Source organism: Micromesistius poutassou (assembly GCF_964030765.1).
Source record: "Micromesistius poutassou genome assembly, chromosome: 18".
NCBI lineage: Eukaryota > Metazoa > Chordata > Actinopteri > Gadiformes > Gadidae > Micromesistius > Micromesistius poutassou.
This window is the reverse complement of record NC_140288.1, coordinates 1,672,009-1,689,355: the sequence shown is the minus strand read 5'-3', so window position 1 is coordinate 1,689,355 and position 17,347 is coordinate 1,672,009. Positions and strand designations below refer to the sequence as shown.

At 48.1% G+C, this 17,347-nt stretch overlaps 3 protein-coding genes across 4 annotated transcripts in view; 1 reads left to right on the top strand and 2 right to left on the bottom strand.

The window, feature by feature from the left end:
* tulp3 (TUB like protein 3) overlaps nt 1-6,038 on the bottom strand; it is a 27,638-nt gene extending 21,600 nt beyond the window's left edge. The window contains exon 1 of the mRNA XM_084482990.1: nt 5,960-6,038. Coding sequence (XP_084339116.1) covers nt 5,960-5,979 — 20 coding nt within the window. The 5' untranslated portion in view covers nt 5,980-6,038. The remainder of the gene's footprint in view (nt 1-5,959) is intronic.
* A 915-nt stretch (nt 6,039-6,953) lies between these two features.
* LOC311363066 (RAD9, HUS1, RAD1-interacting nuclear orphan protein 1-like) lies at nt 6,954-8,045 on the bottom strand (the record flags this gene model as incomplete). The annotated part of the gene is made up of 2 exons (XM_084482994.1): nt 6,954-7,742; nt 7,878-8,045. The coding sequence occupies 2 exons, from the start codon at nt 8,043-8,045 to the stop codon at nt 6,954-6,956; spliced, it is 957 nt and encodes a 318-aa protein (XP_084339120.1).
* A 457-nt stretch (nt 8,046-8,502) lies between these two features.
* On the top strand, nt 8,503-16,198 carry LOC311363063 (forkhead box protein M1-like). 2 transcript variants are annotated; one of them, XM_084482989.1, is made up of 9 exons: nt 8,503-8,644; nt 9,654-10,181; nt 10,639-10,772; nt 11,230-11,427; nt 11,982-12,110; nt 12,772-12,831; nt 13,280-13,328; nt 13,594-13,796; nt 14,274-16,198. In XM_084482989.1, the coding sequence occupies exons 2-9, from the start codon at nt 9,698-9,700 to the stop codon at nt 15,087-15,089; spliced, it is 2,073 nt and encodes a 690-aa protein (XP_084339115.1). In that variant the 5' UTR covers nt 8,503-8,644; nt 9,654-9,697; the 3' UTR covers nt 15,090-16,198. The 2 variants fall into 2 exon arrangements, with proteins under 2 accessions (XP_084339115.1, XP_084339114.1); XM_084482988.1 differs by having other exon boundaries at nt 14,271-16,198.
* Nucleotides 16,199-17,347: the final 1,149 nt, after the last annotated feature.

Sequence of the window (17,347 nt, the reverse complement as noted above, 5' to 3'; positions counted from 1 at the left end):
CGGCCAGGAAGTCCAGCACTGTGTGCGTGTGTCTTCGCTCAAAATGAGAGACCAAAGCGTGACACGCAGTCCCAAAGTCACTGCTTTGTGTGTGTGTGTGTGTGTGTGCGTGCGGAGCAACCTGTAGGAGAATCGGCTGTAGACGGGCTGAGAGGGCGCCGTGGGGCCCTTGGCGCTGGTGTCCATCATGGAAGCCACTGAAGGCTGAACTCCAAAAAAGCTGCTTCACACTGCTTTAAAAGCTCGGAGGTCTCAGGCTTAAATCCACGGCGACGCCAGCGTTCCTGAGCACCTCGCGTAAGCCCGACACAGAGAGACACACACCGAGATACATCTGCTTCTCTCTCCCCCCTCAACAGGTCACTGCGGGAGAGTAGTCTCTCGCTCACCTGTGCGAGAGAGAGAGCGGGGCCTCACCCGAGGGAGAGCCTGCCACCTCTGCTTCCTTGGCAGGCCCTGAGAGGGCGGAGGTGGGAGGGAGGGCGGTGGTGGTTGCCATGACTTGGGAGAATGCTCACACCGGGGTAGTAAGCACGAACTACCAGGATGGGCTCCTCGCTCCGTCATGCTTCTGTTTACTAGGGATGTGAATAACTCAAATTTTTCTCATGGTCGAATAATCAGTGGGTGGTATGAATGAACGAATAATCGATTATTCGATGTGTGCCGACATTCACAAAGGCAGCCATGGATCACTGGCAAGAAATCACTCAATATCTTATCACTCAAAACAAACTTTAACATTGATCAGTGTTTGTGTTGTATGCATATATATTAAGATTTATGCTTGTGTATTGTGTATATTGTTTTTCTGTACATGATTAATAATAATAAAAAAAACGAATAGTTCTACAGAACCAACATTAGTTCCGTCGGTTAATTCTTGTTTATTTGAATGGGAAAAAATGTTAAAGGTCCAAATGTTAAAAATCGGCTTTGACCCTCGGGAACGAATAATCGAATAATCTAATATTCTGACCCATCCCTACTGTTTACAGTTCAGTGAGCGACAAACAGAGATGGCGACAGAGAGATAAATAAAGAGATAGATGCCAACTAAATGCCACCTTTGCATCCGAACCGGGTTTCAGGCTACCGCATGCCTATCTACCGTCTAACACACACACACTTCAGCACCGCTGCTAGAAAGACTCTTACGCTGAAACACTGCCTAGATGGATAATAATAAGATAGAGAGAGAGAGAGCTAAAAAGATAGCAAGATCGACAGAGATAGAGCTGAATCCAAAATTGGACAAGTGTTAGAAAAAAGCACCATCATTCACACTTTACCCTTCAAACAACTTCCTTGGTCACTTCCTTGTGGGGAACTCAGCTGTCCATAAGCTCATCTCTTACTCACTGGCAGCATCTGGGTGGGGGGGGGGGGGGGGGGCATTCTAGTCTTACGTTCATTGAACAAAGTCAAGGAGGCAGCGTCTAAATCTGGCGTCGGTGTGGAGGGTGGGAGGTGGTGGTGGTACTGGTGGTATTGGTAGAGGACCATTGACCAGTTGCTAGGAGACCAGCAGAGCCATCTTCAGTCTCTCTGCTGCCGATGCCCAAAGAGTACATGTAAGAGAAAGGTGGTGATGGTGTGTGTGTGTGTGTGTGTGTGTCTTTGTCTGTGTCTGTGTGTGTACATGCGTGTGTGCGTCTGATTGTGAGCAGGGGAATCAATCACCTGTGGGAGTAATTACTCAGAACAAAACAAAACAAAAGATGGAAATACATTCAGGTGACATACATTCAGACGGCCCTCCATCCCAGTCAGTCTCAGCAGCGTACAACAGCAAATGCAAGTTATTTCGAGAAAGCCAATTGGACCAAAATCGGCCTAAGCCGATTAATAAGAAATCAATAGAAGTGACTTCTACAATGAAGACCGGAAATGTGAGGGAAATGAGAGAGGTACAAGAGGAAGTTGAGAAATGACACGTTGGTGATGTTTATATTCGTACCGCAGTGCTTCACGGACAACTTACATGCACCACATTTTTGGCTTTTGTATTTTTTCATTTGGCCATGAGTCCAATTGTAACACAAGCACACCGGCCGGCTGAACCACATGTGAGCTTTGGAATGCACCCTTCTCCCGCCACATGCATAACAACAAGGCTCTTGCCACCACGTCCTACTTCTGAGATCAGGAAGACTGAAAGACCCGCTGTAGGACCTGTTTTAATCAAGGTGATTTAGAGAGAAAGGAGAGGCTTCTTTTCTGCTTCTACACTGTGGCCCCGGGATGCCAGGTCTCAGAGGGGAAACTATGGGAAACCTGTGTGTGTGTGTGTGTGCGCGTGCGTGCGTGCGTGCATCTGTGCAGGGATCCCACATATATTACAACAGTGTTTCAGGGCCAAGCGTTAGAGGAGGTCGGCTGCGAGCCTCGCGCGGAAATTCCTACACTCTGACCGCAGACGAAGATTCTCGCTATGCATAGCTACATGCTAACAAGGAGCTAACCACTTCTGAGACTGCAATTTTCCTCCTGTTGTGTTGTGCTTTGTGCAACATAGATGTGGCCCTGAATACAGCCAGGGGCTGGGGGCTGAAGAAGATGACAGCAGCTTCCCCAGACCAACGTGCAATCTACGATTGAGCTTCTCTCTCAAAAAATCACTCTAATTCTCTTTGGATAAAAGTGTCTGCTAAATGACTACATAATAGTGCACTTAGAAATAGTACTTAGTAGGGGTGGGAATCTCTTAGCACCTCACGATTTGATTCTGATTCAGAGGTCAATGATTTGATTCTAAAACGATTATTGATGCATCTTGATGCATCTCAATGCAAAAAAAAAATTGTATGTACATTTCCATGCATGATTTTCAAAAAAATATTATATATATACATCTGAGTTTGCTACTCAGAGTTTGCTAATCACTTCCTACTTTTCTGATGATCATTAAAGACAATAAACAGATGAATTACCTTATCTAATATTTTATATTCGATAAAGTCGGTTTTCTGCGCAGAGAACCCGCAGGCAGAAAGGAGTTTTCTGTAGCGCTCTGCAGCAGGCGAACAGAATGTTGCAGCAGGCGAACAAATTTAATAATACATTTATTTATTTTTAAATTGCGATTATTAACTTATCTGCATCGAGAAAGAATCGTTCTAGAGAATCGCGATGCATTGAAGAATCTATTATTTTTCCACTCCTCTAGTGCTTAACATTGCTTAGCATATTATCCTAGCTATCTTTGTTGTGTACGGGGAATGGGTTAACCTAACGATCGTTAGTGCTTGGCCTTTGTTTCTATGAACATCCGTACTGTACCGACAGCGATATATTGTTTCTCTTTCTTCTGACAAATGTACTCATTTTAAGTCGCTTTGGATAAAAGCGTCTGCTAAATGCCCTAAATGTAAGTGTAAATGTAAATGTAGTCCAACATGCACTTTGCCTGATGGCAACGAGTAAACATTGTCAGGTTACCTTGTGTGGGCGGTACAGCAACAACCATGCAATGATTCTGGGGGCTAGCTGCTTTAGTGACACCACAGTAGTATTTCCATATGACAGGCGCGCGGTGTTAACACAGCAACTCTGCCATTCATGAATAAACATCACAACCCCTCATCAAAAGTAATAGTAGATGTATAATCAGCCAGGGTCAGTAATTAACATCATGTCTTGGATAACACCAGTCGTGCAAATGTCAATTTCTCAATCAGAGGGAGGGGGGTTGAATGGAGAGAGTAAGCCAGGCCGCCCCCTGATCCAACCCATCAATCATCTGATGTGAGGGATTATCATTAGTTATTGGATGAGAAAGGTCACTGCTCATCACAGCCGATCACCTCTCCAGGCAGACAGGAGTTAGGGACCCCTAGACTCACTTGTTCAGAGTAAACCTAGATTTTGCATAGCCTCCCCCCTTACCCCCCCCCCCCTCCTGTGGGGGTCCTGTGCCTGACCCAACCATAAGAACCATAAGGACCAGGACAGAGGCAGGGGGGTAGTTCCCAGGCCCGCCCGTAAAAGGTAGCGGGTCGGTTTAGTTCGTAATGGCTGCACACCTCCCAGCCAGCTGGCTCATGAGCATGTGTCTTCACCAGGGTAGATTCCACATGTAGGTCAATTGTCCAGCATCAGTGCTGTGCCATTACACAGATGCTGGTTCATGAGCATTTTAAGTTAAGTTAAGTTATCCTTTATTTATCCCTTTTTGGGGGAAATTCTTTCTCTGCTTTTGACCCATCTGGGAGCCGGTGAACACCCAGAGCAGTGGGCAGCCGCAGTGCAGCGCCCGGGGAGCAGGTGGGGGTTTCAGGTGCCTTGCTCAAGGGCACCTCATCCGTGGATGAGGACGTAGGAGAGTGTTGCACAACCACTCCCCCCATCCATATTTTGTGTGTCCTCACCATGGTAGATTCCACATGTAGGTCAATTGTCCAGCATCAGTGCTGTGCCATTACACAGATAAGGCTACCATGTGAATTCCCAGAAGCCTAACCGCTATTTCTTACTCTTTCTCCACATGTGCCCGCTTGGGTGTATGGACTGAAAGATAGAGAGAAGGGAAGTCTATCTGATCATTTGACCATGCCGTGTGTTCCGAGTGTATGTTGCAACAGGATGTACATCACAAACCACAATGAAAATAAAATAAAATAATTCAGGCCAGGTCGCCAAATAGGTTATAGTGACTCACTCCTATGACGCACACACACATAACCGACACACGCATATACAAATGATACACACACACAAAATGATTGACACACACACTAACACAGACACACACACACACACACACACACACAGACTCACACACCACCGCACAAGTGCATACAAATCACACACACACACACACACACACACACACACACACACACACACACACACACACACACACACACACACACACACACACACACACACACACACAATCATGGTGCAAAGTTGAATGCCAATAAATGTGTGCATGTCAATTATGTTTGTGGCATAATGCATTGGTTTACACACCACAAAGTACTGTATGTATGGCATGCAATGTATTGAGGGACACACATCACATTACCAAAGGCTTTCAGCAAGCACTAAAAGAGACAAGCATGAACATGCAGGACCGTCTTGCGTGATACTGTATCCGGCTACAGTGTCGAATAACTCAGGGGCTACAGCAGACCGTATCTACATCTCTACAGTTTTACATATGATAATCATGATAACAGAATGCTAATCATCTAGCCAGTCAAACACAGTGGAACACAGTGTATGATGAATACAATGGTGTGTGTCATGACCTGAAATTAGATGCCCAATTCCAGTTAGACTACATGTAAATGAGAGGGGAGTGCTGATTACCCTTTAACAGTCCCATCTTAACGAACAAAAAATGCACATCAATTGAACAATCGTTCCCTAAAGATGCAGAGAATTCCATCTGGAATGTCTGAAGAACTACTTAACAACACAGTTATTACGAATTACGATGCGATCAAATGTATGTTCTTAAAAAAACACTTTACCTGTTTTGGTTGGACCTCATGTTCTCGCTTTAACGAATAAATATATATATCGATTTCTTACATTGGAAAACAAACGAACCTAAACGCCACCGCATCGGACAACGTTAACGTTATTAGACGATGCGTGAAGTACCGACGTGTCGTGCGATACGACCGCGCGAGACGCCACAGAACGTTATCGCGTTCTTACGTATCGGGCTGTGCGCGGGGGGGCTGACCACCGAATTCGCTGCTTTTCTCCGCTACTCCGTCCGTTACAAGACTCGAGTGACACTATAGCCAGCTTATTACACTTATGTTAGCCCGAAGCTAATTTAGCTGCCCGTGCCTTTGTGCAACAGCGCCTTCAAAAAGTTGTGGGTGGGGGGGGGGGGGCGGAGGGGGCAACTTTTGGGGTCTTCCTCGCCGTATTTCACGTCCGACAGTCGGGTGCTGGAGGACGACGACGTAATGTCAGCGTTGGGTCGGTTTAAACTCACCTTATGCTGTAGTAACTCATGTTTATCCACGGTTGCTATGGAATATCCCCCAGACTGGCGGCCTCCTGGTACTTTTCTCTAGCGGACACGCTCAGAAAATCTGTTTTCCAACTCCTTAGTTACCAAACGCAGCCACAAGGGACGTTCCTATTGGACGTCGGTATATCTAAGCGTGTTCGTGATTGGCCGACAGTTTTGGTCAGTGGCTTGCGTTGTTCGCCAGAGATGGCTATCTTGTAGATACTGTTTATTTAATATTTATCTATTTGGCAGTAGGGATGTCACTTTAAACCTCACAGGGTCATATCTATACTCAAAATTCTAATCTTTAATCAGAAACAAGCATAGTCAGCCACTCGACATTACGTGTTCGTCGAGCCAAATGCTTTTAATAGTTAATCACATTACCATAATAAACCATTATATTTCTACATTCTAAGGATAAGTGCACTTATTGTTTAACTCCCTCTTGATGTGTGAACAAGCAAGGCCCCCGTAACTCAAAATGTAGTACAAAATGTTTTGGTCTTATCACATTCACTTTCAGACACATTCATATTTTTATTAAAAAATAAACAGGCCTATGTATTGAATTTATAATTTTCTTAAAGATTACTGCTGAATGAAGAAATGTATTGTAACAGTAAAACTGTGTTACAGTTAAGTGTATCTGTTCAATAATCAATTACTGCAGCCCTGAATTGAACAATTCTGCATAAAATATACGCTTATTCTAATGATAACCCTCATATTCTGCCACATGATTACTTTAAGCAAAAAAAACAAAGGAAACAAGAGTTAAATGCAAGGAAAACATGTCATTGGTCTGATGGGTACATTAATATGCAGCAATTTATAACATTGTTGTTCATGTGGTGCAGAAAATAACACACACACACACACACACACACACACACACACACACACACACACACACACACACACACACACACACACACACACACACACACACACACACACACACACACACAAATCACCTAGGAACCAACACGTCCACTCTAGAGAGATGGCCTCCTTTCTCCAGGGCTGTCATCAGTCCCTTCCTCCTCCTCCATGTCACCCTCAACCCGTAGTCCTGTTCCGGGGTGTCGGCCACTAGGGTCTCTGGCTGGCTCTGACCCCGTTCCTGGGACGGGGTCCCCAATAGCGGGTAAACACGGGCAGAGCGGCTCCCCCGGCCCCCGGGATTAAGCACCTCTGGGGTGTCCAGGTCGGGTGGGCTGGAGATGATGCAGCCACCTGCACCGGCGGGGGTCTCCACCGTCGCAGCGCGGGGCGGGCTGGTAGCGGCGAGGGGGGCCGGGGATCGACGACCCCCCCCGGCGGGGCGGCCAGGGGGCAGATGTCGTGGCCGTTCTGCAGCGGCACTGGAAGACACGGAGACATCGCCCGGTGTCCCTCTGGTCCGTCTCTTTGACGTCTGTTGGTGGGGAAGAGAAGCCACCATGGAAGCTTGTTGTTGTTGTGGTTGTTGTTGTTGTTGTTGTTGTGGTTGTTGCCGATTGGTCGAGGCCGGCGCCGCGACGGACGCTTTGTTCGATTTCTTCCCGCGTGTTTGCTTCGGTTGTCCGTTGATGTCTGAGGGTGGCGTCGGACCTCGGTCGAACGACAAGGTGGGGAACTTGCAGACGCTGGTTTTGGGACACGGCTTTCTGGACAGCTGACTGCTTCGATCAAGGATGCTGGTGGTGGAAGGGCCCTTCCTCCTCCCCCGTCGGGCTGGGGGCGCTGCCAGGTGAGACTGCTCAAACTGTGGACTCACCTTGAAAGGGAATAAACATGTGTGTGTTAACCGATATGCCAATACTTGCTTTGTGTATAATTAGTATTTCTTGTTATATTTGTCATTTGAATGAGTTTGTTGTTCTGTGTGCAACTGGTATTCAAAGTCACTCACCCACGCAGCAAGAGATGTATTGTCGCGTGTTGCCCTCTCTGTGATGAACGACTTGGGGTGTAATGCTGCTCGCACCTCGGGCTCCTCGTTTCGGAGTCTGGATCCATCTAGCGATTGCTCCAGGAACAACAGAGGAGGCTTCGGTGTCGTTCGGCTTTTACGGGGCATTAGAAATCATGACTAGCGACCTATAGTTGCGAGAGATTGCAAGATGCCCACATGCACGTAGTTATGCATCATTTACATTTGCATTTAGCATCAGTTAAGCAATCTTAATTTCCGAAAAACGAGTACATCCTGCATATTATTATTTTTTACAGATAGCTCCATTATACTTGTAAATTACAATAGGAATTATTGTACTACCAATCCAATGCGACATCATAATCGTAAATAACATGAATTTCAAATCATAACACGACCGAGCGATTCCCTTTCTGTTTTGTACCTCGTCCTCATTTCCCGGTTTCCGCCGTACCGGCTCCTGATTGGTCGAGGGGCCGGTGACGTCAACCGCTGCCATTAGTCGACGTCGGTGTCACGTGATCGGGTTGACAGGAGCAGCGCCCACAGCGGCGCCAAAATTCAAAAGATTTGGCCATTGAAATGGCGAGTGCTACGCGTTGACTCTACAATTAAACTGTTTGTTTTAAACTAGTGCTGATTCTCTTTTTTTTTTTACTAGATCTGGATGAACCACAGTGGTTTGAATCCGTATTGGGAGGACTATCAAGCGGATCCCGATGGGAAGTCGCTGTAATATGAAGGTTTGGAGATATCTCATGTGTTTCCCTGTTAGCACTCCGCGTCCTCGCTTAGCATCCGATCCAGACGTGCAGGACCTCTAACCATGCTCCCTTATAACTAACCTAACTAACCCTAAGGTCTAGTTACCGCGATCATGTCTAACAAAAAGAACCCGATCCACTGACAACGTGCCGATTGACGCCTAAAATCCGTGCAGTATGTCCCGATCCAGATCTCTGGTAGTCCGGGTCCGGGGGTAATGCGCTGTGGTGGACGCTAGCTGTCGCCTCTGTCCGACGTTTCCTCCTTTTTGATTCTTTTTTTAAATTTAATCTCGTCTGGACACGTTCCGAGCAAAGCTGAGGGTTTGATCAGTTCAGATCCCGACACGCTCGGTTACTGAACCGGGTGTTCTGCCAATCTATGCCCATTGATCCCTGGTCATATTTTGCTACCGTAGTGCGTTTCCATAGAATGAACCCTATCAAAAAATGCGAAAGAGGCAGTATTAAGGGAGTACTTCAAGGGGTCTCGTATGAAGGTCCGATTTTTTTTGTTGATATGTAGAAGTTGGGGCAGGTTAGTTTAGTGGTTAGGGTGATCCACTGCCGTATGGAAGGATCTTTGTTCGATCCCCAGTGTCCACCTCCCTTCTTTACCAAATGTTAAGGCTCGAAACAACTCCAAGTCTGCTAATTGACTCAATAATGAATCGGTTATTATTGTTTTTTTTAAACCGGATCTCTCTTAAACGAGCTGTTTAGTTCATGAAGAGGGAGCACTAAGGGAGTAGGTTAGGAGGTCTCGTATCCCCGCGGGATCCAGAACCCTGGAGCGGTTCTGGTTCCATCTGCTGGTGCCTGGCAACACCTTCTACATCTAACCGGTAACCGCTAACGGATTAAGACGGTTTTTTTTAATGACCGTGCACCGTATAAAGCGGACGGACTCGCTCGATTAATTTGCGATTTATTAATTCCCACTTTCTTGATATATTTTTTTACTTTTTATTTTTTATTTTTTTTACAGAGAAACCACGGATACCAAAGGAGGTTTTCTGCGATTTGAGCAGAATGAGACGAAGTCCAAGGAGACCCCTGATCCTCAAACGGAGGAAGCTGCCTTTCCAACTGAACGACCCCCCGGCTGGTGGGGTCCCGTCGAAGGAACCCCATGGACGACCACCACCACCCCCACCTATACCTACATCACCCCCCGATGGGCCCTTCACAAAGACCATCGCCTTCCCGGACGGTATCCACGTCGTGGCCCACCCCACCAGGCCCGACACCCAGGTGGTGGTCATCCCCCAAACTGCCGATTTGCAGTGCGTCATCGGAGCTCTGACGGCCAAGGGCAAAGAGCATGGGCCCAACGGACCCAACAAATTCATCCTCCTGACTGGAAGCAGCGGTGGGCTGGAGAACGACTCGCGTTCTGTGCCCCGATCTGAGCGAGATGATCCGCCGCCACCACAGAGAAGAACGGGAGGACCACCGGGGGACGTGAAGGAGGAGGTTTGCCTGGACATCAAACCCCTCACCGGATTGAACCCATGTGAGGGACTGGCCTTACTTTGATAGATGGTGTAATGAGGTTGATGTTTGTTGGTATGTACAAGTTGGGGATGGTTAGCGTAGTGGTTAGGGTGATCGACTCCCAGCTGGAAGGATATTTTTTTTGATCCCCAATGTCCTGTATACCTCCTTCTTTACCAAAAAACTACTTGAAATCACTACAAGTCTGCCACGTGACTCAATAGTGAAACCGTTATTATTACTCTCACTATCACTTGTCTTCAGTCTTGGTGTTAATTCCTCCCAGATGGATGGATCTTTGTTCGATCCCCAATGTCCTATTTACCTATTTGTTTACCAAAAAACGACTTGAAATCACTGCAAGTCTGCTAAGTGACTGAATAGTGAAACGGTTATTATTGTTGCTATCACTTGATGTCTCCAATATCAGTGTGGGTGTTAATTCCCTATATTTGGTGGCTTTCTTTGTCTGCCAGTCAACAAGGACCTGGACTGCAGTCCGCTTGACGACAGTCTCACCAACATGCAGTGGCTGGGCACCATGAGCACGGACACAGAGAAGAGCGAGGGGGAAAAGGAGAACTACAACCTTTCCCAGCAGGAGTCGCAGGTCAGCTGTGTGATGTGGGCACCGGGACATGGGAAGTGTAGTCTTTGGGTGGCTGAGCTGGTTTGAGAAACATGTCCACACATGTCTTTTTAAAAAGAACCTCACCACCACATTCATGTAATATATTACCATAAACAATTCCAGACCTTTTTGGCAAATGTCAAATGTATGACTTGAATGGGAATACTTATTTTTGCTTAATATCAATGTCCCAGTGAATGTATGCATACTACACAAAACTAAGTGATCAATAGTAGTTCGCTCATGGCTACAAATACAAATGACCTATTATGACACTGAACCTTTTAAACACATATTTGCTTGAATCAGATACTTACAGCTTATAAATCAGCAAACTCCCTTGACTCCCATATGCATCTCGGACCACCCCAGAGGTCTTTCAACGGCTGCCTTCCCCTCAGACTCCATTCCCTGACGCTTTACTCTTCTCCGACAGGCCTCCGTGGAGGTGGAGGTGGAGGGCGGCGGCGAGATGAAGGCTGCCCTGTCGGACCGACCGCCCTACTCCTACATGGCCATGATCCAGTTTGCCATCAACAGCCGGCCTGGCCGCCGGATGACCCTGAAGGAGATCTACACCTGGATCGTGGACCACTTCCCCTTCTTCCAGCAGCAGACCAAGCCCGGCTGGAAGGTGGTAACCCCCCCCCCCCCCCCCACACACACACCACACCCCCCCCCAGCCATGACACTACCCGTTTGGTACTACTACTCTTAACGTGAGCTGCGGGAGAAGATAGAATCTGACACATGCCCTTCTGTAGTTTTTTACTTTATATAATTTACTGTTGGTCATAGACTACTCTTGTTTACTGTTTTAGTTTCTTGGTTTACTCAAAAGGCTGTTTTCGTGGTACTTTAAGGAGTCATACTTGTTATAGTGAACGTTGCAGTAAACTACAATGACAGTTAACAACTGTAATCCAAAACCAACAAGTTTTGGATTACTGTTGTTAACTGTTGTAATTTACTGTTGGTCATAGGCTACTGTTGTAGTGTCTTAGTTTACTTGAATGGCTGTATTCGTGGTACTTTAAATAGTAGTACTTGTTGTTGTGAACGTTGTAGTAACGACAACAGGCATCCATCTGTTTTGGATGACTGTTGTTAAAGGTTGTCGTAGTTTACTGTTGGAGTTAGCATTGTTGCTAATGCTCGCTGGTCGTGTCGTGTTGGTTTTGCCCTCAGAACTCCATCCGCCACAACCTGTCCCTGCACGACATGTTCACACGTGAGACCTCGCCGGACGGCAAGGTGTCCTACTGGACCATCCGGCCTGAGGCCAACCGCTGTCTGACCCTGGATCAGGTGTACAAGGTGAGCTGAGGGAACACGCCCCACCTCTTCACTGCTCAGGGCCCTGAGCTTCAACATGGCCCAGGACACATCCCCATCATGGGGGTTCATCATGTACGCATCAAGACGGCTCTGAGAAATAGCCAGACATCTGTGGAAACTGTTGTGGGTCAGCTTATCTCCGCTCAGGAGGTAGAGCGGTTTGACTTGGAACTGGAATGTTGCCAGTTTGATCGAGTGTCGTGTCTTTGAGCAAGATACCTCACCCTAACTGCTCCCGACGCGCTGGCTATCTATGGTTGACACCGCCGTCGATGTGTGAATTTGTGTATCAACTGTTGTAAATCGCTTTGGATAAAAGCGTCTGCTAAATGGCCGAAATGGAATTGAAATTAATCAAAACTTTCGTCTGCCTGGTTGTTGCCTTTTCCAAAGGCGACACATTGAACATTTCCCCCCCGAGCACGAAGCCTGTGAATCGATACCTTTACTATAGCATCCACATGTATTGTGCTGTGTAACAACACCCTCCTCATGTCCACAATGTCCTCTTCAAGTGTGCGACGACAGTGCAGCCTCTCAAGTGTCTTAAGCTTAACAATCTGTCATAGTTTGAACCCAGACAACTGTCCTTTTTTTTTTAAACATTTGTCCTTCGCTCTCTCTCCATCTCCTCCGGCAGGCCGGCTGTGAGGGGACGGTCACTCTGGTCCCGGTTCCCCGGCCCCTCGTTCCCCACCAGGTAGCGTTAGTTCCACCTTCGTCTCCAAGGGCTATGCGGTCGGGGGGGGGGGGGGGGGGGGGGGGGAGTGCGAGGAAGAGGGGGGGGTTGGGTTGTGTGGCTCTCACAACAGCCCCTCCAGGCACTGTATCTACTGTGAACTCATCGTGTCGTGTTGTGACGGACAGCCCACACTGGGCTGTGCGTCTCTCTAGCGTCTAAACGTGTTTTTAAGCAAAGATCTCGACTGGAAATTGGATGTTACTTTCTTTGCATTATTTCTTTCCTTCTACACATAACACATGTTTTTATGGTCTCTCTCTCTGTCTCTCTACCGCTCTCTCTAGTGTCTAATCACCAACCCCCCCCCCCCCCCCTGCTTGTTTTATGGTGCAGGGCTCTATATCCATAACCAACATGCATGCAAAGGGAAAGTTTACTCAATAGTTGTTATTTTATTGTCTAACAGGAGCAGACTGGGATGTTGGCGTCTTCAGGGAGAGGGGCTCGTGGTTGTGGTAAGTTTCTGCAAGAAACTGAATCAGAACCAAATATTAATCCTAGTCTTAATCCAAATTGTGATTTATGGCCAAGTTGATTCACTTACGCAGGGATTTTGACCTGGTACGTCAGGCACAAGAGATACAAGATGCAAAATAAGCAAACTTTAACAACAACAACAACACATATTTAAAACACTACACTACAAAGCGAGCCCCCTCGTGTCCTCCAGCCTCTTTAAGCCGCCTAACCTCACCTCCTCCCTCTGCCCCGTGTGTCCAGTGAGGAGGATGAAGCCGCTCCTTCCCCGTAGCGAATCCTACCTGGTCCCCTTCCAGCTGCCTGCCGCCGCCGCCGCAGCCGCCGCCGCCACCACCTCCATCTTCCTGCCCTCCCCCTACTCCCCCCAGGTCCAGCTCCGGCCCGCCCCCCAGCGTACCCGGGTGACCCCCCGGGCTAATAAGAGAGTGAGGATTGCCCCCAAGGTATTCCTGCTCGGTCCTCTTACTACTAAGCACTTTTTTTTTTTTGCCACACTTGTTGTCCGAAGTCACTTGGGTTTAAGGAGTTGAGGAGCAGCTGGGGGGGGGGGGGGGGGGAGCCATCTTGCATCAAGGATGGACTGTGCTTCCTTCCATTAACACACGCATTCATAAGCCCAAAGCGGTGTGGACCATGCAAGGCAACGGCCAGCTGGTCATGACTGGCTCGGGTCGAGTGTCGGGTGCTAAGTATCGACGTGATACCTCGAGTCGACACAGCTTAGACAAGCCAGGGATCGAACCGGCAACCTTCAGGTTGCGGGACGACCTGCTCCAGCTCCTTAATTACTGCCGCTCTACAGATACAGGCTAGTACGTGCAACGCTTTATACGTGACACGAGTTGGATGGCATTGGAATTCTGACCCCACCCCCCCCCCCTCCCACCTCGGTTGCCCTTTGACCTCTGTTTGCTCAGCAGGTGGTGGACGCGCCCGCCGTGCTGCTGCACCCCGTCGCCAAGGAGTTGAAGGAGGAGCCGCTGTGCGTACCGCTGACGCCCCGGAGGGACCCTCGTCGAGGAGGAGGAGGAGGAGGAGGAGGCAGCTCGCGGCGCAAGCAGCGCCTGGTGCTCGCGGCGCACGAGGAGCCGGTCCTCCTCTTCCAGGACAGCTCCTTCTTCGACTCGGGCGTGGCCTCGGACGCCTCGGGCCTCCAGGACACGCAGCCGGGCGGCAGCCCCCCCGCCTCCCGCGAGCTCTCCTTCAAAACCCCCGTCAAGGGCGGCGGCGGCGGCGGCGGCGGCGGCGGCAGCCACCTGGCCTCCTCCACGCCCAGCAAGCCGCCCGGCTGGGAGCCCTGGAAGGTGACCCCGCTGGGGAAGGGCACCCAGCAGGCCATGCTGGACTTCAGCCCCATCCGCACGCCCAGCGGGCCCCTGCACACGCCGCGGCGCACGCCCCAGCAGCAGCAGCATCAGCAGCAGCAGCAGCAGCACCTGCACCAGCACCAACAGGATTACTCCGGCTTTAGCTTCAGCTTCAGCGGCACGTCCTTCACGGAGCTGCCGCTGTTCAGCTCGCCGCGGGAGCTGCTGACGTCGTGCGTCGGGCGCGACTCGTCGCCCCCGGCGCCGGCGGCGGCGGCGGCCGGCCACTCGCTGGAGGGTCTCATGCTGGACACCATGAACGACAGCCTGAGCAAGGTGCTGGTGGACATCAGCTTCTCCGGCCTGGAGGACGAGGACCTGGGCACGGCCAACATCAGCTGGTCCGAGTTCATCCCCCAGATGATGTAGGGCGGGGTCCGGAGGAAAGGGGGGGGGGGGGGGGGGGCGGGGGAAGGATGTAGCAATCAAAAAAAACAAACAAAAAAAGTTTTTGTTTATTAATGATAGTGATTTTAGTTTTGCGTGTTGTCTCGTCGCCCACGTCGCGTGGCGTTGTCCGGTAAGCTTTCCTTTTCTTTCTGCAGTTTTCCCCTCGTCAGTCACCTCCGTCACACGCTGCCTCACGGTTTCCTTAGGATGGGGGTTTTGTTTTGTTCAAAGCTCATATCCATCTTAAGCATCTTTGAACCGTTTCTACGTGCCTGAGAGTAATCTTCATGCATATCTGTGTATATGTATCTATATCTTAATGTTTGATTTGCACATTTTTTGTAATGTACAGTTATGTGGAAAGGTTAAAAAAATGTGCACGGTTTAGAAAGCACGGCCATTCAACTCCCACCACGCTAGTCCAAGCCGACTGGAAGACGTTTTAGACTCATTCCCCAGCAGTGTTTCAGCGAATCACAGGGTCCCAACATAAATGTGTGTTAGTTCTTTCGTAACTGTACCAACCTCAGTGCACTTTTGTAGCCCGCAGTCCCGACATTGGCGCTGGATTTCAGCCCGATTCCGGGAGCTTGAGAGAAGAAATGTTATATTAGAGGAATCAACGAATCGTTAAGCCCAAAGCAGGTGGAAATGTGGAATGTTTGATACGTTTTATTTCGGGTCTTGTGTAGAAATTAGTCCATTATATTTTATTAGCTGCATGCGGGCGATTTGTCCTGTGGAGGCTTGCTAGGGGACCGCGTGTACTTTCAAGCTGAGCGATGTAAATGCCGTCCGCTTTCGTATCGGCGGTTTGGTCCTTTTGTAAAGGTGGGCTTCTGGTAGGCGGGGCAGGGGCGATCATACCAGCTTTGATCTTGTAATATGTGGTGATGTGTAGGCAGGTAGCGGAGTGAGCGTCGGCAATTTTGAATTCCAAGCAATAAGTCTCAACGTGTGATTTGATGTGTCCTGGAAATACATATTTATGTCGTTATGATGTTTATTTCGTCTAGTGCAAACACTAAATACAGTTCTGCCACAAGCATCGCAAGTACAGGCTCATTGTCACATTTGAATAAAAGCAACTTGACTAGCCACTGAAGTTTCTCCGGGTGTTTTAATATAAAGAGCCAGTATTTTATAGAGATGTACATGAAAGCTTTGGCTTGTCGGTTGATTAGTGATTGTGATTAATTGTGCTTTAACCGGCGGGGGAGATGGAGTCAGCCAATAGGAGTGAGCTGGTCCAGCATGAGTAAGACCTGCCTCTGATTGCTGATGTAATCAAGGAACATACGCAGTGTGAAGAGGTTCATTAAAATCCTGGAAAGTCAACGGCACATTAAGGGTGCTGCAGGGAGAATGTAAAGGTTAGGTGGGCAATTACTTTTATTAGCATTTCTTTTGTCACATTTGTGAAAGTTCCTTTTACTTCCAGGCAAACAATTCACGCAATCGGTAATCAAACCCTCTGATAAGAACGGCCAATCATGTCATTCGACCCGAATGACATGATTGGATGGCTGACTAGACAGTCCCAAAACATGTGATTGTCTAATCACGTTGTTTGGGGGGACTGGCTTTTGATTGGGACCTGCAGGGAGGGATTGGATACTTTCAAAATCTAGTTTACCCTAGCTTTTCTCCAAATGATCTACCCCAGCTGTAAGGGAGGGTAACGTAGGCAAACTTTTGTTCTTATGTTTGTCATAACATTTTGTAGTTATATTCTGTTGGTTTTTATGTCAGTTTGCCAGCAACTGAGATAACATGTTCATCTTCTAGCTGCAGTTCACTATTCGTCTAGCAGACGGCGGTGTTCACCATGAGGGCTCATGACCTGAGCTGCTGCACCATTCGGCCTGTATCGTATTCACATGAACAGCACATCCAGTAGGTAATTGAAGACTAAAACAAAGCCAAATTTATTCTGTGAATGAGATCAGAGTATATTCTTTCCCAACAAACTGCCTCCTAAATGTCTTAAACTGATTTTTTTTTCTGTATTTGAGTGTATTCCCCTATAGTTGTTTATAGTCCCTGGGCACTCAAATCTAAGGGAAATGTGTTGATTAATTCAAAACATGTTAAGTCATCCTTCAAAGTTTGTTCAGGATTGACTGGGCTTGTAAGACGGTTACCTAGGCTTCTTTTGTATATGTTTGTATCTACAGATTAACTGGGAACATTTTCCTTTGCACACTGGATGCCAACAACACAAACCTAGATTGAAG

Excerpts from the sequence above, each read along its gene's own strand:
- LOC311363063 (XM_084482988.1), top strand. The coding sequence starts at position 9,698 with ATGAGACGAAGTCCAAGGAGACCCCTGATCCTCAAACGGAGGAAGCTG. Across the intron at positions 10,182-10,638 it reads CCTCACCGGATTGAACCCAT|TCAACAAGGACCTGGACTGC; the intron begins GTGAGGGACTGG and ends TTTGTCTGCCAG. Across the intron at positions 12,111-12,771 it reads CCCTGGATCAGGTGTACAAG|GCCGGCTGTGAGGGGACGGT; the intron begins GTGAGCTGAGGG and ends CTCCTCCGGCAG.